Below are 26,352 nucleotides of genomic sequence, written 5' to 3'. Positions count from 1 at the left end.
AGGTAGAACCCTGACTTCCATACTGTGCCACCGTGCAGAGTATATCATAGATCCACAGAAAGGCAGTCATGAGACCTGTGGGTAGCCCGTCCGGAGGGTGGGTGAGGACATGTCGGCAGGGGAGAAGGATGTGTTAATGAGGATCTGACTGGTTGTCACCACCCAGTGGTTGTCCCCCTGTGGTCCCATGCTTCTTCCTCCCTTTGGGACAGTACACTTTGATCAGTTTTATTGTAATTATACATCTGTGTACAGTTCATATGAAGGAAGGGTTCTGAGGTTAAAATATCTAGGGAGAAGTAGTTCCATAAATGAGCTCCCTCACTCTCCAGGCCACTCTGAGAAGGTAGAGCATGCACATCAAGTGGCATGTATGGTGGTCCTGACCGTGTTAGAGACACACCTCTGGAATGGTTTAACTGCCCACAACGCCGATTTAGTATGTGAATCCAGTGGACAGGCAAGAAAGTGGTACATAAGAGAATTTGCTGCAAGGCAGTGTCAATATTACTTCCTCTGTCCACTGTCGCTGCTATCGTGTAGCTTCTCACTTGGTTCCATGAAACCCTGGCACCTGGGATCATTGCAAGGGGCTCAGGAGACCTCTTTATCTTCCGTATAAAGCATTCTCTGTTTTATCTATTTTCTGTGTAACCTCCTCGTTTCATTAAAAAGGTTTGAAAGCCACTGATGTTGCAGGATCTTTGCACATGAGAATAAACACATGTGTTCATTTGAAATGCTGGTGGCCTTCTGGAACTATGGTGATGACCACACACAGAATGCTTAGGGCAGTGATTGGCTGAAGCCTGGTTGAAAATATTTGCATGTATGAAAACCTTATGGATAGATTGGTGTGAACCTAGGTGACTGACACTTGCCACAGAAACCTCCCAGGCTGCAGGATTCTCAGGGTGTCTAAAAGCTGAGCATTACCAAAGCCTTCTGCTTCTTTCTGGCTCTCTGTAACTGACATGGTTGGCCAAATGTAAGTACCTCGGTGGAAACTAAATGGTACCTGACAAGTCATGGCACTTTCTTTCTTGTCTTCCTTTTTCAGTGCACTTACATTTCAATTGACCAAGTTCCCAGGACTCATGCCATAGTAATTAGCAGACCTGCCTGGCTCTGGGGAGCAGAAATGGGAGCCAATGAGCATGGAGTTTGCATAGCCAATGAAGCCATCAATGCCAGAGAACCTGCTGCCGAGGCGGAAGCTTTACTGGGGATGGATCTGGTCAGGTACAGATGGACTTTTTGAAATAACTACACAGAAGGTTGAAAATGGGAGTGGGATTTATTTCCTTCTAAACCTCATATTTTGTAACATATTTATTCTAAAGATGATGGGTTCTAAAGATGTTGTTATATAGATTATAATGGCATAGTGTTGCAGTCAGGAGGTTCTCATTGCTGGTAGAAATCACCCAGCCAAGAACAGCTTGTGGAAAAAAAGAGGTTTATTTTGGCTTATAGGCTTAAGGGGGAAGCTCCATGATGGCAGGAAAAATGATGGCATGAGCAGAGGGTGGACATCACCCCCTGGCCAACATAAGGTGGACCATAGCAACAGGAGAGTATGCCAAACACTGGCATGGGGAAACTGGCTATAACACCCATAAGCCTGCCCCCAACAATACACTCCCTCCAGGAGGTGTTAATTCCCCAAACTCCATCAGCTGGGGATCTAGCATTCAGAACACCTAAGTTATGGGGGACACCTGAATCAAACCGCCACACACAGTATTCAACAATAAAAGAATCATATGATCTCTAATACATTATATATACCAAATGAAAGAGCCAGATGCAAACATCACATGTTGTATAACTGTATTTACATGTGATGTAAAGACAAGGCAAATCCATAGAGGAAGAAAGCAGAATACTAGTTCCCTGGGAGGGGTAGGGGAATGGAGAGTGATTCCATAGGTAAGGGGGTTTCTTTTGGGGTGTTAAAAATGTTCTAAACTTGGGGCTAGAGAGATGGCTTAATGGTTAAGTGCTTGCCTGTGAAGCCTAAGGACCCCGGTTCGAGGCTCGATTCCCCAGGACCCACGTTAGCCAGATGCACAAGGGGGCGCATGCGTCTGGAGTTTGTCTGCAGTGGCTGGAAGCCCTGGTGTGCCCATTCTCTCTCTCTCTCTCTGCCTCTTTGTCTGTCGCTCTCAAATAAATAAATAAAAATAAACCAAAAATTAAAAAAATGTTCTAGACTTGGATTGTAGTGGTGGCTGTACAACATTGTATCTAAAATAAAACCCTGAAAATGAAGAGTTGACAATGAAAACATGCCATAGATAACCTTGTGTTTTTATAAAATGCAGTTTCTTTTTGAGTTAAGGGCATCACTCTAGCCCTGGCTGACTGTGAACTCATTCTGTAGCCCTGACTGGCATCTAAGTCACAATGATCTTCCTACTACCTTAGCCTTCCTAGTGATGGGATTATAGGCATGGGCCACTGAGCCCCACTAATTTTTGTAAATTTGTAGTTTAAATGGACAAATTTTGTGGCACTTGAAATGATACCAATATATGGCAAAGAAGATACAAGGTACATGAAATAGAAAAGAACAAAGATCACAGTTCACTCCTCTCTTTGACTGTTGAGACCTCAGTTGTCATTCTTCCTCCCCTGCTTCTCCCAAGCATCATGTGCCAGCATGAAACAGGCGCAGAAGCTGGACGGGGCAGGATCTTTGTTCACAACGCAAACACAGACACTGGGAGCTGGGTGCCTGGCACATGACTGGGGATCAATAACTAAGTTTTGAGTGAGTGGCTGGAGTGGAGGATGGGGTTCAGTTGAACAGTTGTCTGAAGTGGAGCTGTGATAGCTGAGCCTGGAGCTGGCAGTCTTGGCTTTCAGGTACACCAGGTTACATCCCCTCCGAGACAGGTCTCCTGAGTGTTTAATACGAGATTTAGACTGGATAGCTTTGGAAGACTCTCCCAAAGGTAACTTTTCTAAGAAAAGGAATTGAGGTTTTGGCATTGGTTTTCTAGGGAGAAATGGCATTTTTACACAAAGACCCTTGTGACTCATTTCTGACAAGTGACGATTTAGTAAGAACATGCTTTGGGTAACGTTCATTTTACTTTTCCCTCCTTCCCCCTCCCTCCCTCCCTCCCTCCCTCCCTCCCTCCCTCCCTCCCTCCCTCCCTCCCTCCCTCCCTCCTCTCCCTCCCTCCCTCCTGCCCTTTCCCTCTTCTTCCCCCCTCCTCCCTTTTTCCCTCCTTCCATCTCTCCCTCCCTCTCTTTGTTTACTTTGGAAGCAGTGTTTCACTTTATAGCTCAGGCTGGCCTCAAACTAGTGATCCTCTTGCCTCAGCTTCTTCAGGGCTGGGATTCCAGTTGTGTACCATGCATCCACTCTGGGTGACATACTGCCATTAAGCCTTCCTTCCTCTTCTTTATTACTTCCAGTTAGAAACTTGGAGCAGCTGTCCTGAACTGGGAAAAAGAGAGAAAAAGTTCTCTATTTCCAATCAGTTTTCTTTTGAACAAAATGTATAGAATAACAAGTTTTGAGTTCATGTTTTGGCAGCTTTCCTAGTATATTTTTTTACCTACTTAATAGAAGCCTTGAAAGCTAAGAACTAGCCTTTTAATTTAAATATTCATTTATAATTCCTAATTTATAATCTTGAGTTTTGAGTTATTATATGTGCAGTATGTGACTTAGAGACATGTCAAATATAATCTTAAAAGTTACTATCTAAGCAATGATTAAAAAAGAATGCTGGGGGCTGGAGAGATGGCTTAGCAGGTACGACGTTTGTCTGCAAAGCCAAAGTATCCTGGTTCAACTCTCCAGGACTCACGTAAGCCAGATGCATAAGGGTGCGCATGCATTTGGAGTTTGTTTGTAGTGGTTGGTGGCCCTGGCATTCCCATTCTTTCTCTCTCGCTCTTTCCCTCTCAAATAAATAAATAAATAAATAAAATACATTAAAAAAGAATGCTGGGCTGGAGAGATAGCTTAGTGGTTAAGGCAGTACCTGCAAAGCCTAACTGTAGTAGTTTAAATAAATGGCCCCCAATATATTCAGCGTTTTATTACAGTTTGTAATTCAGATCTGTGCACCTGGATGGAGGAGGTGTCACTCTACAGAACTTTGGGTCCAGCCCTAAGGTATTGGGATGGACTTGAAATCCCAATCTAAAGATATATAAAATGTGCCTAACTGGAGTTCCTAAAGTGTGCTGTGTGGCTTTTGACTTGTGACTTTCCTCTCTCTGCTTGGGCCCGTGAAAACAGTCCAGCTTCTTCTGCCATATGGAACTTCCCCAGGATCTGTAAGCTTCAATAAATCCCTTCCTTCCATAACTGTGCCTGGTCTGGAAGTTCATCTCAGTGAACCTGAAGCTGTCTGCTCCACTAGCGACATGGGTTTGACTCCCTAGTGTCCACATAAAGCCAGGTACATAGTGACACATGCATCTGGAGTTTATCTGCAGCAGCTGGAAGCCCTGGCATGCCTATTCTCTCTGTCCCTCTAGGTCTTTTTGCTTGCTAATAAATATAAATTAAAAAACTAAAAATAGGGGGCTGGAGAGATGGCTTAGCAGTTAAAACACTTGTCTGCAAAACCTAACAAAGCTTGTTCGAATCTCCAGGTCCCATGTAGTCAGACACAAAAGTGATGCAAGCATGAAATGTCGCACATGCGCCCAAGATGGTGTACACATCTGACGCTTGTTCACAGTGGCTGAAAGGCCCAGGTGTACCCATTCTCTCTCTCTCTTAAAAGATAAAATAAAATAAAAGTAGTAAAAAAAAGAATGCTTTTTTTCTTCTATATCTTAGATTCGTTTCTCCAAGATTCTCAACCTATAAAATGGCAGGGGCCTGCTTGGTATTTATGCTCAACTCTGTGGGCACCTGCCAATGCGCAAGTCTTCAGAGAGATTCTAGTCTGATAGTAGGAAAAGGGACAAAATTGAACACTGAAAATTTCAAGGATAATTGCTACAGGGTTATTCCAGACTGGATGCCTTGGTGATGCTTTGAGGCGGCGTGCTTGACATGGATCTGTATATAAGTGGTGCTGTGACAGTAAGGTCTGGGATAATAGCACATATCAGGAGTCCAGAGAGATAAACCATAGGCATTTAGGTTTACTCTTCCCCTGGTGAGCTCTATGTAGCTATTGCACTAAGGTATGCACAGAACCCTGACCTGGATGGTCTTTTAGGGAAGGCCATAGCCATCTACGACCTGAGGTGGGTTTTTGAATTTAAGGTTGGCTCAGCCTTAAACTGTGATAGTTGACCAGCTCAGACAGGCTTGGCCAGAGTCTAAAGGACCATTTCATAGGAACTAAGTCCTAAAAGAAGTTGTCCTTTGTCACTCTCTTGGAAGCTGCAGGTGATGCTAACACTGTGTACACACAAACCATCGCACCAGAGTGGCAGGTTCTGGGGCAGTGGTTTTCAAAGCATGGCCCTCGAATAAGTGCTATTTGGGAGTCTGTTGGAAAGGCTAATCCTCTGTCCCCTCCCAACCCTTGCTGAGTCTGGGGTGGCCCCATAAGACAAATGACCCCAAAGGTAGAAAGTTCTGCTGCAAGTGGACCATCCTGTGGGTGGCTGCAGGCTTATGCCTCAGTGCTCAGCATCTGTAGGAGGCTCCGTTGCACTGTCCTTGTTTGTCCTCCGTGTTTGGCTACCAGCTCTTCCTGGACAGCTCCCGGAAGAGTGGGCTGTTTATACTTCGTGCTGCCTCAAGTGTCTGTGAGACTGGCTGATTATTCAAAGAATATAGCAGTTAGCATTTCCCCCTTTGTGGACTTTAGTTCTTGGTGCTTTCCATCCACGCATCAAATCCAAGGAGACATACATGAGTGTCAGCAGCACTTTCATAGGGACTGCCTTTAAAGCAAAGGTAATTGGTGTGTGCTCTGTAGAGCGTGCGGGATGCGAGCATTAGGCAGCAATTGGTATTCACTCCCAGCGATGTCTGTGCTAACAGCCAAGCTTTGCTTGTTTTCCCACCCCCTCTCATTCTTTCGTGGACTTCTGTAATACTCCAACAACTAGGCCCTTTCACAAGGAAAAGACAGAAAGACATACACAGTTTGCATGGCTAATGAGTGTGGTTCCTGTTATTAAGCAGCCCATAATAGCTGATGCAGATGAGAATTTAATGTCTGGAAGCAGTGTTTCTCACATTCGAGATTTGTCTATCATGCTAATGCACCTGGGCCTTAGCACAGATGAGAACCAGGCAGCTTTCAGAGTCCATTAGTCAGAGGCATGCTGGGAAGTATTTAATAATAGCTGGAAGCCGGGGCAGTCCTAACATATGGCCTTTCCAATACCTGTGATATAAAGTCTTCCTTTGTGATAAGTTTCAAGATATCAAAGGACTCACAACTAACTCAAAACCCCCTGAAATGTAACTGTGTGCTCTCCGTGTGTGCCGGCTCCAGCCCTAGCAGGGGGTCAGTATGTCCTGCTTCTTCCTGTGGCTTTAGCTTTCTCTCACTCTGTAGACCGACCTTTGTTGCTTCCTGCTGCACTTAATGTTGGCACCAAATCCAGTCAAGCTCAGTATCTCTGCACCTCGTACAGTTCTGGGTAGATCCCATCAGCCCCTCCTCATTTTAAAATCCACGAAAGGCTTAAAGTCAGGGGAACTTTGGGAAGGCCTGTAGGTTGTTAGTGCATGTGGGAGCTCATAGGTGATGGAAAGGAGACTCAGTCAATACATGCAGGCGGGGGAAATCTATGCAATTAAAGAGGGGACTTCATCAAGACTTTTGGACATGTGTGACCTTGCGCTTGCCTCACCTTTGTGTGTCCGGCTTAGATGGGATGTGGAGAGTTGAATGGGTCCTTTGGCTTCACAGGCACTAAGCCATCTCTCCAGCACAATTTTTTATTTTTGATGAATGTGCATATGTTCTGTTTGTGTGTATGCAGATGCTTGTGCCTGCATGTGTGTGTGTGTGTTTGTGCATGTGGAGGCTGGTGAACAACTTCAGGTGTTATCCTTAGGCACACTGTCCACCTCCTTTGAGATAAGAGCTCACATTGTCTTGGCGTTCACTAGTTTGGCTAGACTAGCTAGCCAGTGAGCCCCAGGGACCCTCCTGTCTCTACCTCCTCAGCACTGGGATTGCAGGTGTGTACCACCATGCCTGGCATTTTTTTTTAATTTAATTTATTAGTTTTCAGTAAATACAGGCAGTTTGGTACCATTATTTAGGCTCATCTGTGATCTACCCCCTCCCATTAGACCCTCCTTGTTATTGAAAATGGGTCGTGCATTGTGGAGTTAGCCCCCAGTTATTAGTATGATAAATGTCTCTGAAAATCATGACCCAACATGTAACTCTGACATTCTTTCCGCCCCCTCTTCCGCAAGATTTCCCTGAGCCATGTTGGGTTCATTTTTGGTCTGCTTCAGTGCTGAGGTGTTGGGGGCCTCTGAGGCTCTGGCTCTCTGATTTGGTAGGAGTTGATTTTTCTCTGCATTGATCCCCTTCCCCTTTGTGCTGGTATCCAGTTCACAGGAAAACATCACCCTTGCTTATTTCGCCAGTTGTCCTTAGTTTCAGTTGGGCCCCTTCTGAGGTATGTTGGGGCAGCTCTCTTCTTAGGATCTGCATCCATCTGGGAAAGAGAAGCAGATTCTCCAACGGAGAGTAAGTTAGCACCCAGAAAATTGAGATAACACTTACTTTTTTGATAGACAGTTTGATAGGTGTAGGCCCTCTTATACCCCGTGATTGATATACCTGGCATTTTTAAATGGGTATAATCCCTAACTGAACTCAGCTCCTCATGCTTTCAAGGCAAGCATTTTGCCCATATCTCCCTAGCTCCCACTCTGTTTTCTTGAACACCTGAGTTTGAGAAGTCCGAAGTCAGTGTTAACAGATGCATATGTGGCTTACAGATGACTCTTTGTGTCCTTATGCAGTGAAGAGAAGACAGCCTCTTGTCTCTCTTTGCTAAGGCCCCCAATCCCAACACATGGACTCCCCACCCTCATGGTTTAGACACCACACCTCCAAACCTTCCTCTCTGAATACTACTACATGGGAGTTGGTGCTAACATTTGAAGGAAGGACACCCATATATCCAGTTTCCAGCATCATCGTTTTGTGTCTAGCTCCCTCACTAAAGGCTAAGAATCTTTCATATGTCCAAAAGGGCATGAGCCCAGAGAAGAGCCTTGTTGAAACATTGATTGTGGGAGGAGGGAAGGTAACTTGTAGCAGAATCCTCTAAGACCATCAGGTTGATTCCTTTGAGAAAGCTCTATTCATATATTGACTCTATTTACTTTTCTCAGGGAAGCAGTGATATATCCACATTCAATCTAGTTTTCACTTAATTTTCCTTATTTGGTATACAAAGGGAAGGGGTGCCCTTACCTAGAGAGTTATAGATACTGAAGACATCAGCAAGCAGCATTCCTAAACAAAGGTGCACATGCTCGTCTGTCATCTTCCTCAGGGAAATGTGCTCATCGTTCAGAGGTGGGCAGGGCGAGTTGGACCTGTGCACAGACCCTGGCGGCCTTACACTCACAGCGATCCTCCTACCTCTGCCTCCCAAGTGCTGGGGTTAGCGGCATGCGCCACCACGCATGGCAGGATTGGGCTGTTCTTTCTGTCACTCTCCTAAGACCTTAGGGTTCAAGTTTGTAAATCATGGCTTTGTTACTAAGTCTTCATAAATAATCTTAAAGTGAGAATCCTTAAATGGATTGGTATGTAATAATCTAATTATGAACATAAGCCTGTTATACCAATTAGTCCCATAGCTTGTAATTACATTATCTTTCCTTCTCCATGATAGCACCGTGGCACACCCTCCAAGAAGCGTTCATGGGGAGAATTTTAATAGCTGTTCCTTCTCAAGCTGTGCCTTCATTGAGGATAGGCTTACACTGGCATGTTAGTAGGCCTGCTGCCTCTGTTTTGAAATGCACGCTCCTGCCAGCAGATGAGAGTCTGAATAAACAGATGGATCAATGAACTGAGCACTTCTCGCATGTCAGCCTCTCTCATCTCAGACTGTTTTCGCCTTACCACTGTGAGGGTAGAGAGCTGGCAAGGTCATGCTACTTAAGGTCATGTTTCCAGTGAGTGGCAGAAGCAGAGAGAGAAGGTCTCTTCATCTCTGAACTGTGTGTTTCTCCGCCTCATTGTTCTACTGCTGAAATTTACTCATCAGTTGCTTGGTTCCAGGCAGTAATGCTATGTGTTTTTATGTTTGTTATCTCATAAAACTTACCATCACAGCAACCCTAAGGCAGGCATTCACTTACAGAGTGGATAAAATCTATTATGTAGGTAGGCCAAAGTCACACAGAAGGCAACGTCTAGATCCTCTTTAAGTAGCTTATTAATTGGTATGGATAGGAAAGGATGGATATCTCACTTCGGAAGGCAGTGTTCTTTTGATAAGTGAAGCTGAATTCATAAATGTAGTCTGATGAGAAAGAGAGAAATACGTAGAAAGAGGATGAATCATGTCCTAACCAGTCATCCACTCCTAATGAGATCTCTGAGCAAATTATATGCACAGAGGACAATGGCTGGCAATCAAGTGCTTATCCCCAGTTGCCATAGTCCAGTCAGGCTGCTGTCACAAAATTCTGTAAGCAGGGGGTGTATAAGCAATGAAATTGTTATTCAGAATTCTAAAAGCTAAAAGTCCAAGATCAAGATGCACTTAGTATCTAAAGTGGGTGCATTTTCTGACTCATAGTTTGTATTCATCTGTTATGTCCTTACATGGTAGACTGAGAGAAGATAGCTCTTGGAGGGCTCTTTTATACAGGACACTAAGACCACTCATGAGGCTACCACCCCCATGATTTAATCATCTTCCAAAGGACCTACCATCACATTGCGTGTTAAGGGTTTTTATTTGTGTGTGTGTGTGTGTGTGTGTGTATGTGTGTTGTATGCAGATGTGTGCACCCCATGTGCATGTGTGTGGAGGTCAGGGGAAGGTTGGATATGTTCCTCTATTGCTCTTCTGCCTGGTTTCTCTTAGGTGACCAGGAGCTCTCTCTCTTTTGTTAGACTAGCTGACCAAGGAGCCCCACCCATCCTGCGGTCCTCAGTGGAAGTTACAGGCATGCCTAGCTGTGCTGAGGCTTTTCCATGGGTACTGGGAATTGAACTTAGGTCCTTATGCTTCTGTAGCAAATGCTCTTACCCACTGAGCCATCTATCTAGCCCTCAGGTGCTAGCTAGAGTATTAGCATGAAATTTCAGGATCCACAAGCAGGTCATAGCAGTAACCAAAATAGATGGTGCAGAATGATAGAAGATCCTGGCTGGACAGGATCAGGAGGGAGCAAAGGCCTCAGAAATAGGGTCTGACTAAGAGATGGAACTAAGCTGGCTCATTCCATGGGAGACAGAATAAACCAAGAGAAAGAAAAGGCTGACCTTCCTGTCCAGAGGGATTGGCTGCAGGCCTTGTGGAAAGGGGATGTCTAAAGACAAGTTTGCTATTAGCTGTGTGAGCAACTCATTCTGAGTTAGAGAGCTGATAATCAGTTTGCGTATTGGTCTGCATATTTAACATGTTTGCACTCACTGGCATGCTTCCTGACTCAGCCTTGTTCCAGCCTGTGGTTGCTATAGTCACGATCATGTGTCTGAAGTGACTGAGGTATACTTTTAATTTCTTTACTTCAGGCTTGGTTTAGAAAGAGGGACGACAGCTAAGGAAGCCTTAGATGTCATCGTTTCCTTGCTGGAAAAACATGGACAAGGTGGGAATTATTATGAAGATGCAAACTCCTGTCATAGCTTCCAAAGTGCTTATCTGCTTGTGGACCGTGAAGAAGCCTGGGTACTGGAGACCGTAGGGAAGTACTGGGCTGCAGAGAAAATCACAGGTGAGGGGTGCTGGGTGAGGAGTTTTGAGGGGAGACTGAGCTGGATGTTGATTGGACATACTGGGCAAGCATGCTACTATGTCACATCCTCTTGGCACTGCTCTTCAAGCTTAAGCAGGCCTCTTGTTTTTGGAGATGGACCTGGAGTCTTCTGGGTCTGCAGTGACAGTGAAGGGATGTCTGGACATGGGAAGCACATGGCTAACACTTCATATTTTCTTCATATTTTCTGCATGCTCATTCTGACTGCATGATCAAACCATGACTGAGAGTTGGCCAAGGGAATGGGGATTTATTATTCATAATCATTCAGTCCCAGCCCTGTTATCTGGAAGTGCTTGGATTGTTCCTTTAAAATAAGACTTTGGATCTGAAAGGACTGTTGAATGCCACTCAGGGCCAACCAGGTCTATGTCTCAGACAGTGTCCCTAGAAGAGCCTAAATCTGGTTATCCACACAGAGGACTTACTGCCCACAGGATTGGTGCTCTGTGGCTCCTTCAGCATATTGATTCTGAGACAGTGCTGGGGCAGGAATGTTAGAAGTGGTGGTGTTCTAAGTCCCCTCAGTGCCCCTCCTTCATATTCCCAATGTGATAAGGTCCCAGAATTAGCTAAAGAGCTTCTTCCCAGGGACCTTTGTGGTTCCAAGAGAGAAATGACCAGTGACACTTCCTTATATTCCTCCCAGCAGGATAATAAAACGTGGCTTGTACACTGTACCCCTGCCCCCCCATCCCTGGCAGCCTGGGTTAGTACATCACTGAACTCTTCTTGCATTGAATCTTTACGTGGCCTATAGTTTTTCAACTGAGTTTTCTATGAATTCTCTTCCAGTTGATCAGAAATATTAGGGGGTGCAACCTGTGTACCATCTTTGCTAAGCCTGACCCGAGTTGAAAGCAGATCTGCCCCAGCTATTGAGAGTCATGCTGGTTTTCTGTGCAGACTCTAGTGACCAGGCTCCTCTGCTTGGCAGGTGTGCTGTACCCTGTGCAAGTTGACCCACTGAGGCTGAGAGGCATAGACTAGTTTGCTAGTGAGTTTGTGTGAACTGTGTCTACTCATTCTCAAAATAACACAGAAAGGGCCAGCAGTGCCATCAGTATTGTAGGGAATTTTTCCACCCTCAGGTGCCCAGTGAATACCTAGTAGGGTGCCCACATGCCCAGCTCTTACAGTATTTACAGAATGGAGCTAGGCACTGTGTCCCTTGACCCCACCATTCCCTGGGCCTCTAGTTCTCCTTTAGTGCAAGAGCTTAATTTTTTTTTTTTTTTTTTTTTGAGGTAAAGTCGCACTCTAGCTCAAGCTGACCTGGAATTCACTATGTAGTCTCAGGGTGGCCTCGAACTCATGGCAATCCTCCTACCTCTGCCTCCCAAGTGCTGGGATTAAAGGCGTGCACCACCTTGCCCGGCCTTTAAAATTCTTTATACAAGGTGAAGTCTTGCTATTAAATGGCTCCATCAAGAAGGCAGTGGTCTGTGCTTCAAAGCAGACACACTGTTTTTAAGTACAAACTAAGAATTTCTGATCTAGTTTCTGCATTCTTGAAACCTAGTTTCCTTTCAAAATATAGCTTCAAAAATCCATCTCCACTAAACAAATAATAATAAAACAACAGCCATATTTTGACTCATCGATTGTATGTCTTCTGATCTGAGCAGCAGTGTTATTGATGGGGGTAGGATTTAATACACTGTGTCCTCCAAATGCTGATTCTTAAAATTTTGACTGTTTTACCAGAAGCCGACCACTTGCAGGATGCTGATTCTTGAAAGCAAACCCTAAGCCAGCCCTCTAGAAAAATAACATCTGTGGAGTTGCTTACAAGAAATATTCCTTCTTTTAAAAATAAACAATGTCACAATTGCTTGTTTAGGCTGTAAGTGTTTTTTAAAATAATTTTATTTTGGAGGAACCCTATGAAAAGCTGAATAGCAAAGGGCCAGTGCTACTCAGCCAGGATTGTATATTGTGGTTGTAAATCAGTGAAGCAAAGCATCCTGGGAAAGCTCAGTCCAGCACCCAGCCAGCCTCTGGGGACTGAGTTGCAGGCAGCCATGTCTTTGCTGTAGCTTGCATGGTAGGCTCATTGGTTCTGCCTGCCTTAATTTTCTGAGAATGTTGAAGCTCAACACGCTTCCTGGGAGCAGCCACTGTGAAGTGCCCTTTGACCTCACAGAATGCTGTGTACACTCTGGACAGCATCTTGAAGCTTGGGGGCCAATTGCTCGGTCTCTGCTTGGGCAGGATGGTGATGGTGGTGTGAAGTGTTTTTCTAGGTGGAAGAGAATCTGACTGGGGAGGAGCTGCCTATAACGCTGTACCTCTGTAGTCACACAGGAGTGCCCATGAGACACATATGGCTGAAGATAGCTATGAATATGGCCCAATGCAAAACTGCGAACTTACTGAAAACATTATGAGTGTTTTTTTTTTTTTTTTTTGTAACTAGACTGCATGATTCTGGAGCATGTACTTTGTAGATGATAGTCACGTTACATTCGAAAGCCTGCCAGAGCATTACTGTAGAGGACTCTAGTACAGAGTGCTGGGTTTTGTCACTACTGTAACTCTTTCAAAGTATCATCCCCCATTTAATGATTTTTCATTTTGATACTTTCATACATGTATATAATGTGTTTTGATCATATTTCCCCAATTACCCTCTCTTGTTCCCTCTCTTCCCACTAACATATTTCTTCCTCCCCATTAATTAATCCCCATCCTACTTTCATGCTTTCTTTTGCCTATAACTATCACTTCAGTACATAGCATACAGTTTCAATATGCATGCAGCAACTGCAGAAATAGCCCAGAGAATAGCTCACGTGATTTATATTCATGGCTTGTATGATTGTGTCCCCTCCACATGTTATGTTCCAACATAATTCCCAATTCACCAGTATGTTTTGTTATGAACTTTAATACATGAACATAGTATAATTTGATCATATTTCTATCCCATTACCTTTGTTTGTCTCCTCTGCTCTCTCCTGAGAACACATCTGTTTTGATGTCTCATTCCTTTTGTTCTCCTCTGTCCTCTATGGGTAAAGGTTCAAATAGCTCAAAACAGTGCTATTCTCTAGTATTAATAGGTAAAATATTTAAAGGTTGATTATTCCATAAAGATGCCACTATCTTGAATGCAGTTAGTGCCTTATGTGGTCTGGAGGATGATGGACACTTTTGTCATTTTACCTTCTGCTATGTAAGGATATAACAGGGATAGCTAGTCCTTATCAGAGATTCAACATCTGAGCACTATAGTCATGGACTTCCCAACCTCCAGAAACCATTTTTGGCTTCCAGGGAATAAGGGAATGAGGTGCCCTTCCTTGGGTTTTCCCATAGCAAGCTGTCCCAGAAAATTGCAAGTTTACATCATTTCTGGCTTCCAGACATGTAACATCCTCCTAAGGGCTATGACTACAAGCATGATCCAGGATGCTGAGCTCAGAAGTTATGATTGGGAATTCATTCACATATTAATTACTGCCATGTATCAGTTCTTGCTTTTGTTTTTCCCCCTTTGGTTTTTTGAGATAGGGTCTCAGTCTAGTCCAAGCTGACCTGTAATTCACTCTGTAGTATCAGAGTGGCCTTGAACTCATGGCAACCTCCTACCTCTGCCTCCCGAGTGTTGGGATTAAAGGCATGCACCACCATGCCTGGCTTGCTTCTTTTTTTTTGACCCATTGGGCTAAGTTAGGATTGCATGATGCATGGCTTTCACCTTTTCTTTTTTTCTTTCCTTTCTTTTCTTTTCTTTTCCTTTCCTTTCTCTCCTTTCCTTGCATACTCTCTCTCCCTCCCTTTCTCCCTCTCTTTCTTTCTTTCTTTTTCTTCATTGTAGCCCAGGCTGACCTGGAATTCACTGTGTAGTTTCAGGTTAGCCTCGAACTCATGGTGATCCTCCTACTTCTGCCTACCAAGTGCTGGGATTAAAGGCATGTGCCACCATGCCCAGCTCACCTTTTCCTATAAGTAATGCATGGTTGGGATTTATTTAATCAGAATGAAGGACCTTGAACATTTCTTTTTGGTTAAGAATTTAAGATCAGTAAAGTTGATGCTCACCCAAATTGTCATAATGCCTGGCTAAGACTGGCTGAACTGTCTAGAAATCTCCTAGAATAAGGACCAAGGATTGTGTGTTTTTCTCCACAACTGCCTTGATTCATCCCCGTAGTGCTGGGGTTTCATGGGAAGGACTCTGTGAAACATTCTGTTTCTTGATTAAGTCTTCATAAGGGTGCTTTTCACTAACTGGCCATTGAACTCTGCAGAGGGAGTGAAGTGCATTTGCAATCAGCTTTCACTCACCACGAAGATGGACGCTGAGCACCCAGAACTCAGGACTTATGCACAGAGTCAAGGCTGGTGGACAGGAGAGGACGAATTCAATTTTTCCCAGGTCTTTTCTCCAGCTGATGACCATCTGGACTGTGGTGCGGGCAAAGACAGCTTAGAAAAGCAAGAAGGTGAGTCAGCCGGATCCTAGCAACTCTCCTTTGTGTGCACCTTGTTTTGCAGCTACACCCTGAGAATTGGTCTGAATTTTGGAGATGGAATAAAGAAACAGGGTAGAGAAGAAACTTTGCATATACAGATCAGCTTATATGTGAATCTCTGATATGTAGGAAGAGGTCAGCTTGTAATTTTATTTTTTTACTTTTCTACTTTGATGAATCTTGAGTGACCATAATGTTTGTCACCATCTCCCTGGAGCTGGTTGTCAGGCTAGCAGTGAGAGCAATATTTGTGTTGCTGTTTTCTCTGCAATGTCTTCTGGGTCCCTGCAGATGTGGTGATGTGACTCATCTTGCAGTAGGCAGTCGGCTATCCTTTCCTTTCATATTAAAGAATCCTGGGACTTCTCAGTATTCTCTACCATCTATAAAATGAAACAGATTCTCCAATCAAAAGTGAGAGTAGCTTGGATTAAAGGGAATAAGCACAGACATTTGAGATACTTTTGATATATGTACCCATTCTTCTTAGCCAAAGAGCAGTGAAGGTTCTCAGGGGTCCATGAATTGCTTATCCATGGGATTATGTCTTGGTTCCCAGTACTAAGTATGAGTGCTCTCCCATTGAGCAGGCCCCATGTCCAATCTGAGAACTGTTACCTGCACAGGCTGTGTGCCATTATTGCACAGGTCTGTACTTCTTGCTCAGCTGGTTGATTTTGCAGTTTGCAGAATCTCCTGCTTATTCACATTATTGGTGACCATTATCCCTAGAAGTTCCCATATCTCATTCCAACACTATGAGGGCTAGCCAGGAGGGAGCTAGCAGCCCTTTTGTTTCCAGTATGGTCTCTCAAGTTCCTGTGACTGTAGGCTGTGGAGTCACGAGCAACAGGGTTTTACCTTAAGGCTATGGCAGATAACCAAGTATTACCAACATGTTGTCCAAGGTTACCAACATGTTGTTCACTGTGGGGTTAACCCAATGCTGGCCCTGAAATTTGGCAGCTGGGGGCCATGATTTTAGAATTAAGCTATCGCCACCTTCCATAGGGAACTTCTGTCTTATTGAGGGTGCTATCTCACACAATGCTATCTAGGAGAGAGACTTCTGTGGTACTGATTCATGTTTTGATTAGTTTTGTATAATTCCCTGTCTTCTACTCTCCCTTCATCCTGCCCCCTACTCTTCCATCCCCTGTATTCTCTCTTTTATTTTCCTTCTGCCCCTGTACTTGCTTTTTGAGTAGCCCTTCCTCTCCTCATCCCCTTTACCCTTTCTCTAGCTTCGTTCTTGCTCCATGTCAATACTCCTGATGCTTACCACCCCTTACAATCAACTCAAGCTGTTCCTGATTAGTAGCCCCATGTGAGAAATAACAGGCAGCATTTGTCTTTCTGAACCTGTGTGACCTGCTTAATATGAATTTTTCCAAGTCCATTCATTTTCCTCAAAATTTCATTATTTCATTTTTCCTTGCCACTGAATAGAATCCCACTGTGTATATGTGCCATAGCTTCATTAACCATTCATCTATTGATGGATATCTAGGCTGATTCCAGTTTCTGGCTATTGTCAATAGAACAGTGACAAATATAGTTGAGCAAGTGTCTCTGTAATAAATAGTAGTCTTTAGAGTATGTCCCCAAAGTGGTATAACCAGGTCAGATAGCAGATCTGCTCTCAGTGTTTTGAGGAGTTTTCACACTGACTTCCATAGTGGTGTGTAAGTGTGCACTCCTGCCCCTGCCCAGCATTTGTTGTCATTTGATTTTGGAGGGGGGCATTTGTTCAAGGTAGGGTCTCATTCTAGCCCAGGCTGTCCTGGAATTCATTATGTAGTCCTAGGCTGGCTTTGAACTCACAGCAATTCTTCTAACTCTGTCTTCCTAGTGCTGAGATTAAACGTGTTTATCACCACACCCGGCCTTCATTTGATTTTTTGATGATTGCCATTCTGACTGGAGTGAGATGTAATGTCAAGGTCATTTTAATTTGTACTTCTCTGATGACCAAAGATGAACTTCTCTTTAGGTGTTTATTGGCTATTTGTATTTCTTCCTTTGAGAAATCTCTGTTCAATTCCCTGTCCCATTTCTTTGAGTGGGTTGCTTGATGCTTTTTTGTTTAGCTTTTTGAGTTCTCTATAGATTCTAGATATTAAACCTCTGTCAGATGTGTTCGCTGAACATTTCTGTATCTGGCTCAACTCTTCCTTGTACTTCCCTTTTCCCAGCCCAATTAGCTGCTGGGCTTTAGGGTAAGTTGTTGTGTTTTCCACATCTTAAGATCATCTTATGATGCCTATGTAGTCCTCTCTTCCATTAACTTTTGCACTGATTTCTCTTTATAGCCCTTATGTGCCATATAGCTCCTGAATTCTGATTGAGAACTTATATTTAAGCAAATGTGTTAGGCCAGTAGCACATTAGTTTTATACATGGATGGAAAGCCTCCATAAAACCTTGTAATGGTCATATGTTATAGTTATAGTTTTATGTGTATTTTGTAAGCCAAATTTTTGATCATTTAGAGCTGCTGTCTGCAAACTACCTCTTGCATCAGACTCCTGTTTTGTCAATAAAATTGCTTAGGAGCACAGCCTGTGTGAGTCACCTGAGTTGCTGTAGTTGCCTGAGATAAAAGACTTATCAAGAGGAAAGGTTTACTTTGGCTCATGGATTCGGAAGTTTGGGTCATTGGTCAACTGCTCTGCTGTTTGGGGTTTGAGGGTGTCATGTTTGGTCATTGGTCAACTGCTCTGCTGTTTGGGGTTTGAAGGTGTCATGTTTGGTCACTGGTCAACTGCTCTGCTGTTTGGGGTTTGAGGGTGTCATGTTTGGTCACTGGTCAACTGCTCTGCTGTTTGGGGTTTGAGGGTGTCATGTTTGGTCAGTGGTCAATTGCTCTGCTGTTTGGGGTTTGAGGGTGTCATGTTTGGTCAGTGGTCAATTGCTCTGCTGTTTGGGGTTTGAGGGTGTCATGGCTGAATCACAGTGGAGGAAGCTGTTCACCTCATGGCAGCCAAGAGGCAACAAAAAGGGGTGGGGTTCTATTGTCCTCTTCAAGGCTGTCCATCAGTGACTCAAGACCCCTATAATAGTCTCAAATCATCCTACTAGCACTACATACAGGCTGGAGATTTAGCCTTCAACATGTCAGCCTTTGGAGGACATGCAAGATCCAGACTACAGCACACACTCATTTCTGTCCTGTTTATGGTCTCCCCAGCTGTGATAGCAGTGCTGAGCAACTGCAATGGAGACCATAAGTCTAAAATATTTTATATTTTAAAAATATTTTTAGTTATTTATGTATTTTCAAGGAGAGAATCACAGACATTGCAAACAAACTCCAGATGCATGTGCCACCTTGTGCATCTGGCTTATGTGGGTACTGGAAAATCAAACCTGGGTCCTTTGGTTTTGCCAGCAAGCGCCTTATCCACTAAGCTGTATCTCCAGCCTCTAAAATATTTTATATCTGGTTTTCTAATCTTGAACAATGCTTTGGGACTGTTTTTTGGTAGAACTTAATTTATGTAATATGAATAGGAAGGCAAAAAAGTGTTCATTTTTTAAATGGAAAAATTTAAAAAGATCTAAAAGGTTTTGTTGTTGTTGTTTTGGAGGTAGGGTCTTGCTCCAGCCCAGGCTGACCTACATTATGTAGTGTCAGGGTTATCTCAAACTCATGGTGATCCTCCTACATCTGCCTTCCCAGTGTTGGGATTAAAGGTGTGTGCCACCATGCTTGGCTTAAAAGTTTTAAAGTAAAGGAAAAGCAGTGATAAAAGTTATTAAAAGTGTTGCATCAACCTTAAACCTGAACATCTAGATGTAGCTACAGGAAACACAGAGGATGAAGGAGCATGTTTAGTAACTCCAGGGATGCCATTGCATGTGCCAAACTGGGAAACTACAGGAGGAAGAATGGCAAGAAGATGCAAAGGCAGAAGTGTAAAGCAGATTTTAAAAGAAGATTTTCAACCTGTTCGATTCTGATTCAAATCAGTATGTACAGTGAGGAAATTCAAATACTGCATAGATGAATAAGTCAAAAACATTGTTGATATGTTGGTATGAAATGTTGTAAGAGAGAGTGCACTGTATTAATAAACATTCTTTCTGTTGGATTCCATCTTTGTGCACAAGGCTACAAGAATGAGGTTTTTGATTTGTTTTTGATATTGTTGCCTTCATTTTTTTTTTTTTTTTTTTGCAAAACAGTTGCCCTGTGTAGCTCAGGCTGACCTGGAACTCACTGTGTAGCTCAGTCTGGCTTCATATTTGTTATCCTCTTGCCTCGACCTCAGAAGTGCTGGAATCATAGGCATGAGCCACCACACCCAGCTGAAGAAGTATTTAAAGAATTGTAACTAGGGGCAACATATGGGACTGGGATCACACACAATCAAGGGTTTAATCCATTCATCTGGGTTCAGAGTCAATAGTCGTAAAGGATCTGAGTACTCTAAATGCCTCTGTGTGTGCATTTCCCATTGCAGAGAAGGCATTCTCCAAATAGTGTACTAACTACTAACTACTTAGCAGAAATGTATTAGTGTGAGAGCTTGAAGTGCTCTGCCTTGGTTTTATACACTTTACTATGGGTGGCTATCGAGTTATTGCACTAGTTGAGACTCCAAATCAATAAGGCTTAAAGAAAATTGAAGTTGTTTCTTTCCCATCTTAGAGTCCATATGTATATCACAGCCCATGGCTAGAGTTACTCTGCTTCACCACAGGGCTTCCTTTTGTGGTCTACTTGTTGGACTTTTCTAACTAGCAGGGAGAGACAAAAGAAAACTGAAGGAAGAGATACAGACACAACCAGAAGGTTGTCTTCACCATCCTATCATCTCCCGTTGGCCACAGTTTATCACATGGCCAAATTTAGTTACAAGGGAGACTAAGAATTATATCCAGTAATTGAGTAGTTAAGTTCCCAGTGATAATTTCAAGGGGGGGGTTATTAGTATATAAGGAGAAAGGAATGAATGGATTTTGGGTAGCAGACTGGCACAGTTATAATTCATATTCTCTCTCTCTCTCTCAGAAACTATCACTGTGGAGATGATGATTAACATCTTACGGGACAAAGGCAGTGGAGTCTGCATAGACTCTGACTCTTTCCTCACCACAGCAAGCATGGTGTCAGTCCTGCCTCTGAGAAGAAGCTCACCGTGCATCCACTACTTCACTGGAACCCCAGATCCTTCCAGGTTTGTCTGAGACACAGTCATGGAGGTAGAAAGTGTATGCGTGCCTTGAGAGCTTATACTGCAAGTGTGAATGATGTTCCTGGCCTTGTCACCTTGTCCTCCCCTAGAATAGCAAGGACACATTTCTCAGTAGGTCTCAACATGGGTCATGTAGCATAGAGAGCCGTAATTAGTCGTGGTGCCTGTCTGTAATCATGTAAGTGTTTATTCTAGTCATGAAATGCAGGTGTCATTTAAACATCATCCCATCTTTGCTGGATATATATCATGGGCCAAACATTGTGCTGTGGATAGAGATGCAAAGATTCCTAACACACACTGAGAGGTGATACAAGAGCAGCAATTATGATGAGTTAGTGGATACAGTGGTCCAGGCCTGATACAAACTGAAGTAAACTTCAGCATTCCATCACTTCTTCAAGACCCTGTTTTAATAAAGCAGCAGAACAGTGAGTGTCTTCCTGTGGCCTCTGTGTGCATGTGCCAGGGTGTGTGAATGTGCACACATATGTGCATCCTCACATCCCCCCACCCAAAATAAAAGAAAGAAAGAGAAAACGACATTGTGTTTTAGGGATTTATTGTCTTGATTTCTGTCCATATGCTTCACCAATACTCAGAGTTAAGAAAATAGCTTCTAGAGTCTAGAAGGAATGGCTAGCATTTTAAATCCCCTCTCAGGTACCTAGCAGTTGAATAAAATACTTAATCATGCTAAACCTTAGCTTCTGGGATTATAGTGAGGGTAATACTATTTCCTACTTTTATATACTTGTTGGGAGACAAAAAATGAGATGATCTGCTGGGCATGGTGGCACATGCCTTTAATCCCAGTACTTGAGAGGCTGCGGTAGAGGTAGGAGGATCTCTGTGAGTTCCAGGCCAGACTGAAACTACACACTGAAGTCCAGGTCAGCCTCAGCTAGAGTGAGATGCTACCTAAAAAAAAGAAAAAAAAAAGAGTGAGCGAGCCAGAGAGAGGTCATCTAATAGTTAAATTGTAGGGTTAACAATTATTTATGAAGGTTGTTTTTGCTTTACTATACAAATAGCAGCCTCCCTCCCTGACAATTTTCAGTCATGCATACCACAAGTCAGCTTAGAACCAACCATTTAGAGGTTTCTAAATCTGTCCACTATTCAAACCCTATATGGGATGGGGAGTGTTTGAAAAATACAGATGCATTGATACAGACCTTCTGTATCAGAATGTTAGCGGTGAGACTGTGAATCTGTCAAGTAAGTCTGATAAGCATGAGCAATCCCAGAAGACCATCTGTTCCCATAGGTTCTCTGGTGTGTTCAGGTGCTTCATTGTTAGAAAGCTGTAAGTACTGTTTGAATGTTAGTGGTTAAACCTTTAAGTCTGCTACCAAAGAGCTGTCAGATTTCATTACTTTTGTGACTGAAAATTTTTATTCTCCTTTTATTGTCTCAGGAATATTTGATAATGAGTATGTGATTATTTTTCTCTTTTCTTTCTTCAGGTCTGTCTAACATGACTCATGTATCTCTTCTGATCATTTGACCTTATTTTTTTAAACTGCTGCCAATATTGATATATTTTTCTAACAAGACGTGATTATTGAATACAATATAAACTATTCTTTTCCATCTGCTCAATATCTATTGTCTACTGCATAGCTAGTATTGTGCTTATTGAGTACATAGGGATGAAGTGTGTACAAAAAATAAAGAGGTGAGGGAATGAGCAGGAAGGAACTCTGAGCATTGTAGGAGGAGTAGAATTCATATTTGGTATGAAAAGCAGAAATAACATTCTGGGTCAAAGATGGCATTGCAAAGGCACAGAAGCACAAAACAGCCTAAAACAGGGTGGCATGTATGTATATTTTCTTTTCTGTGTTTTGTTTTGTGTTTTAGGTCTAGTTTCATTCTAGCTCATACTGATCCCCAGGTAGTTCCAGGCTGGAGCTTGAACTCGCTGTGTCAACAGCGATCCTCCTACCTCACTCTCTCTAGTGATGGGATTACAGGTGTGAGCCACCATGCCCAGCTTGTGTGCACCCTTTTTCCTTTCCCTTTTTCTTTCCTGAGACAGGGTCTTGGTGTGTACTCCAGGCTGCCTGAAACTCATCATCCTCCTGCCTCAGATTCCCAAGTGCTTAGAGATTACTGGCCTGAGCCATCAGGCCTGTCTAGGTGTGTATCCTCTTGTAGAGAAGACTGGAGGTGTCTGTTGCTACTTTCTCCAGTCTCCCGAACCTTCTGTTACAGATCCTGGCCACCCTCATGGGCTCCTTTTGCTGGCCTGTTAAGTGTCAGCCACTCATGGTATAGTGGCATCCTCTCTGGATGCCCCTTTCCTAATTCTAGATGCTTTATTCTGATTTTGTCCCTCACATCTGAATCCTTGGTTCCAGGCTCTGCTTTCCTCCACGTTTGGGTTCTCCCCTCCTGGCCTCCTTCTGATGGTCTGTGATGCTGGTGGCTTGGCAGCCTCTGATGCAAATTCTGCTGGCCCTTGTCAGAGCATCTGGAGGGCTCTACTGGACACCCTTCTTTAGGAAACAGGAGCCTTTCAAGGAGAGGGTTTGACTGAGCACAACATTTGTTGTTCCTGCTATTGTGGACACCTGCTCTAATTCTGTTAGGCTTTATAATGGTAGAATACACAGAAACAGGAGTTTTTTTTTTTAAATAATAGTAGTTTTATTGATTACATATAATTTTAGCTATATTAACATATATTATAAACTTTAGGAATTAGTAATAAATGACTTTATATTTTACCAAGAATAAGTAGTGGTAGCATGTTTGATGAAAATTAAATATTTAAGTCCTGAATAGTCATTATAGATCTAGAAAATCAGGAAGTCATCATCCAAGTTTATAGTAGGACACGATAGTCACTCCTTTTGCGACACACTCCCGTAATCTTATATATTTACCCAATTTACTCTTCAGCTGTAAGAGTCACCTCTAACTTTCCTTTTGAAGAAACCAAAAAACCAAAAAAACATGAGACAGTAGCCAAGTGCTACTCTGGACTTTATATTTTGGGTTTTCCATTTTTGCCTGAAACCTCAACTTACAATTAAAATGAAATCACTCCCACATTACACTGATGTGTTTAACACAGGATGGACAATGACATCGCTTTAGCAGATCAGATATACACTGGTTCAACTGGAAATAAAACACCGAAGCATGTCACTCAAATGTCTCATCTCCTTCTTCCACATCTTTCAGACTGAGCACTTCCAAAGACCCCTTCCCTTTAGTTTCCTTTTGTATTAGCTCATCGATTTCCCTGAAGCAGCCTGGGTCAATCAGACACACAATCTCCAGCTGCTGACCATAGTCTTCACTTTCTACCACCTTGATTAGTGACTTCAACTTCTCTTTCAGTTTCTTCCCCTCGTTCACTGGGAGGATGAAGTGAAGTCTCATGTGAGCACGTTCTATTTTCATCTTCTCCTTCAGCTGCTTGATCACTTCCAAAGCCTGCTGTTTGGTACTCTTGTTAGGTTTGACTGAATAGTGGATGTCCTTCATGGCTCTCTCGATAAGGATAACAGTGTAAGGTCTCTTTGTTTCAGGGTTCACACATTTGTCTGCCACAATGGTAGCAATGTCTCTAAACATCTGCTCCAACTGTGTATGTCTTTCTTTATCTGATACTTGAACTTCTCCTTTAGTCAAAATCTGCTTACAGATTTCAGTCTGATCATCTGTACCAAATGCACTGATGAGGTCTTCCTTCTTGGCAACTTGACCTTTGGAAACATTTACAAACACTGAATGGGTCTGCAGAACTTCATCAAGGTCTTTTTCCAAGAAACCCTGGGTTCCTGAGATGACGGACATATGAAGTACTATTACAGTATCTGAAAGCTTCTGTCGTCATGAAAAACTATCACAACGACGGGCTTCTCTTCACTGATAATGTTTAAAAGATGAGGCTCCTGTGTTATTATTTGAGGAAAACGCCCACAATTTTGTTCTTTTTAAAAGTTGTAGCTATAGTTTTCTTTCTTTCTTTCTTTCCTTTTTTTTCTGAATCTCTACTGCCAAAGCTGGCCCAGAACTCAGGCTGTAGCAGTAAGCCTACTTGCCTCGGCTTTCTAGGTGTAGGCCACCATCACCAGCAGCCTCATGAAAGCCAAGCCAAACCCACACAAAAGGAAGCCTAGGCTGAGTGAGTCGGGCCGTGGTCCTGAGCTCTGCGGCTCCGGCCAGCCGGGAGGACAGGGAGGGACACTCACATGCCGCTCCGCCAGCCGACGACCTTGTTCTTGTAGCACGCGATCTCGAAGCGTTTCCCCGTACGCTTCATCCGTACCACGGCCACGTTAGTCAGGCGGATCTGGTTGGTGGGGGTGAAGATCGACATGGTGGCTGTTCACGGACCTCAGGCCACCGGGCCCGAGATCCACCACAGCCAGCTTGTCAGAAACAGGAGTTTTGTTCCCCAGGTTGAAGTATACTGCTGAATCCAATTATAGAAATCTGTTACCAAATAATCTACTGATACTTAAAATGAAAACTTTCAAGTAATTTAAAAAGAAGATTGCTCATGGTTGAATTAATTGGAACGACCTTGTAGAACATTAAGTCTCTTCCAGAAGAAATTCATTTTTAATTTCTTTGGTTAAATGGACTATGTCTCCCACTGTGCTTATAGAACTGTCATAAATTATTGTTCTTCCTATTCAACATTTCAGTCTTTCTTTAAATTGGGCATGTTGAACATTTTGGTTTTTGTCAGCAGGTACCGTACTTACCTGCTGATTTTTTTAGGTAGTAAAATTAAAGAGATCTTGGGTAGCTTCAACTAGTGCTAACAATATAGTTAGTGATGTTGTCAGAGACAGTTTCAGAGCAGTGGACTTTGATTATGATAGACGTGTAGGACATGATTTCTGCCCTTTTACCAGTTGATGCCAGGACCAAAGGACAGGGTCTTCATGGGCACTTCTCTCTCATATTCATTATAGAGCTTCTTAATATGCCTCATTCTCACATCCAACTCTCTCCTCCTCTTCTCCTCCCATGTGCCGGGTACGTAAATTTGAGAGTTGGAAGGAGAGTTTTTAACAAGCCAGATTTTGAATGATTGAAGGAGATAAAAGGCTTTTAATTAATTTTATTGAGAAGACACATTCCATTCTATAATATTCTGTCAAGTCAGCTGGTTACTCAGTTATTGATAGAGAGCCACCAATTGGCTATGGTGTACTGATTCTAGTTTTTGGAAGCCATTTTCCAGGAATCTAGTACTTGGGAATGAGGCACTAATGAAGATTTGAGGAGACACAGAATATTTAGGGAGGTATGTTGCATTTTTAGACTATAAAATGCAGAGTCTTAAAGTGTGCTGGATCCAAAGAGAGCTGTGGGTGTGTGTCTGCTAGCTTTGTGTACTATAATGTCACTGGTGACTTGAAACAGACCACAGGGGGTGTTTGCACCACAGAAATTGGCTAACACTATAAATATGGGCTTGTTTCTTTTCAGAAACAGAGTTGTTAGGACAGCACAACACTGAGGCCCTCAGATATAGAGAAATAAGCAAATACTCAAGATGCAGGATAGGTCAACCAGAAGGGGAAGAGAAGGGAAAGGAAGTTCTAGGAAAACAGGTGAAACTGAAATGAGAGACAATGTGCTAGAGACATGCAAAGAACAGGCTCCCCCTACCAGGGTTTACAGTAGCTTTGGGGTCCATATAGGGCACAGCCTACATGGAGGTATGTGGAGTGGAGTAGAAGACCCTGGGCAAAATGGCATCCATTCTCCCCTC

The 26,352-nt window shown here is 43.2% G+C and overlaps 2 protein-coding genes and 1 pseudogene across 3 annotated transcripts in view; 1 reads left to right on the top strand and 2 right to left on the bottom strand.

Moving 5' to 3' along the window:
- Scrn1 (secernin 1) overlaps positions 1 to 26,352 on the top strand; it is a 78,121-nt gene that overhangs the window by 38,998 nt on the left and 12,771 nt on the right. For both annotated transcript variants that reach the window (XM_004652769.3, XM_045136119.1), the window contains exons 3-6: positions 1,061 to 1,242; positions 10,677 to 10,879; positions 15,178 to 15,372; positions 20,420 to 20,585. In XM_004652769.3, the coding sequence (XP_004652826.1) occupies positions 1,061 to 1,242; positions 10,677 to 10,879; positions 15,178 to 15,372; positions 20,420 to 20,585 (746 nt within the window). The remainder of the gene's footprint in view (positions 1 to 1,060; positions 1,243 to 10,676; positions 10,880 to 15,177; positions 15,373 to 20,419; positions 20,586 to 26,352) is intronic.
- Positions 21,149 to 26,352, bottom strand: part of Wipf3 (WAS/WASL interacting protein family member 3) — a 110,014-nt gene continuing 104,810 nt past the window's right edge. Inside the window, exon 9 of the mRNA XM_045136118.1 lies at positions 21,149 to 21,524. Within this exon, the coding sequence (XP_044992053.1) occupies positions 21,504 to 21,524 (21 nt within the window). The 3' untranslated portion in view covers positions 21,149 to 21,503. The remainder of the gene's footprint in view (positions 21,525 to 26,352) is intronic.
- LOC123455340 lies at positions 23,580 to 25,006 on the bottom strand (annotated as a pseudogene).

The sequence above is a fragment of the Jaculus jaculus genome, chromosome 16 (assembly GCF_020740685.1).
Source record: "Jaculus jaculus isolate mJacJac1 chromosome 16, mJacJac1.mat.Y.cur, whole genome shotgun sequence".
Lineage (NCBI taxonomy): Eukaryota > Metazoa > Chordata > Mammalia > Rodentia > Dipodidae > Jaculus > Jaculus jaculus.
The sequence above is the reverse complement of the archived record's forward strand: the minus strand, read 5'-3'. Positions and strand labels throughout refer to the sequence as shown.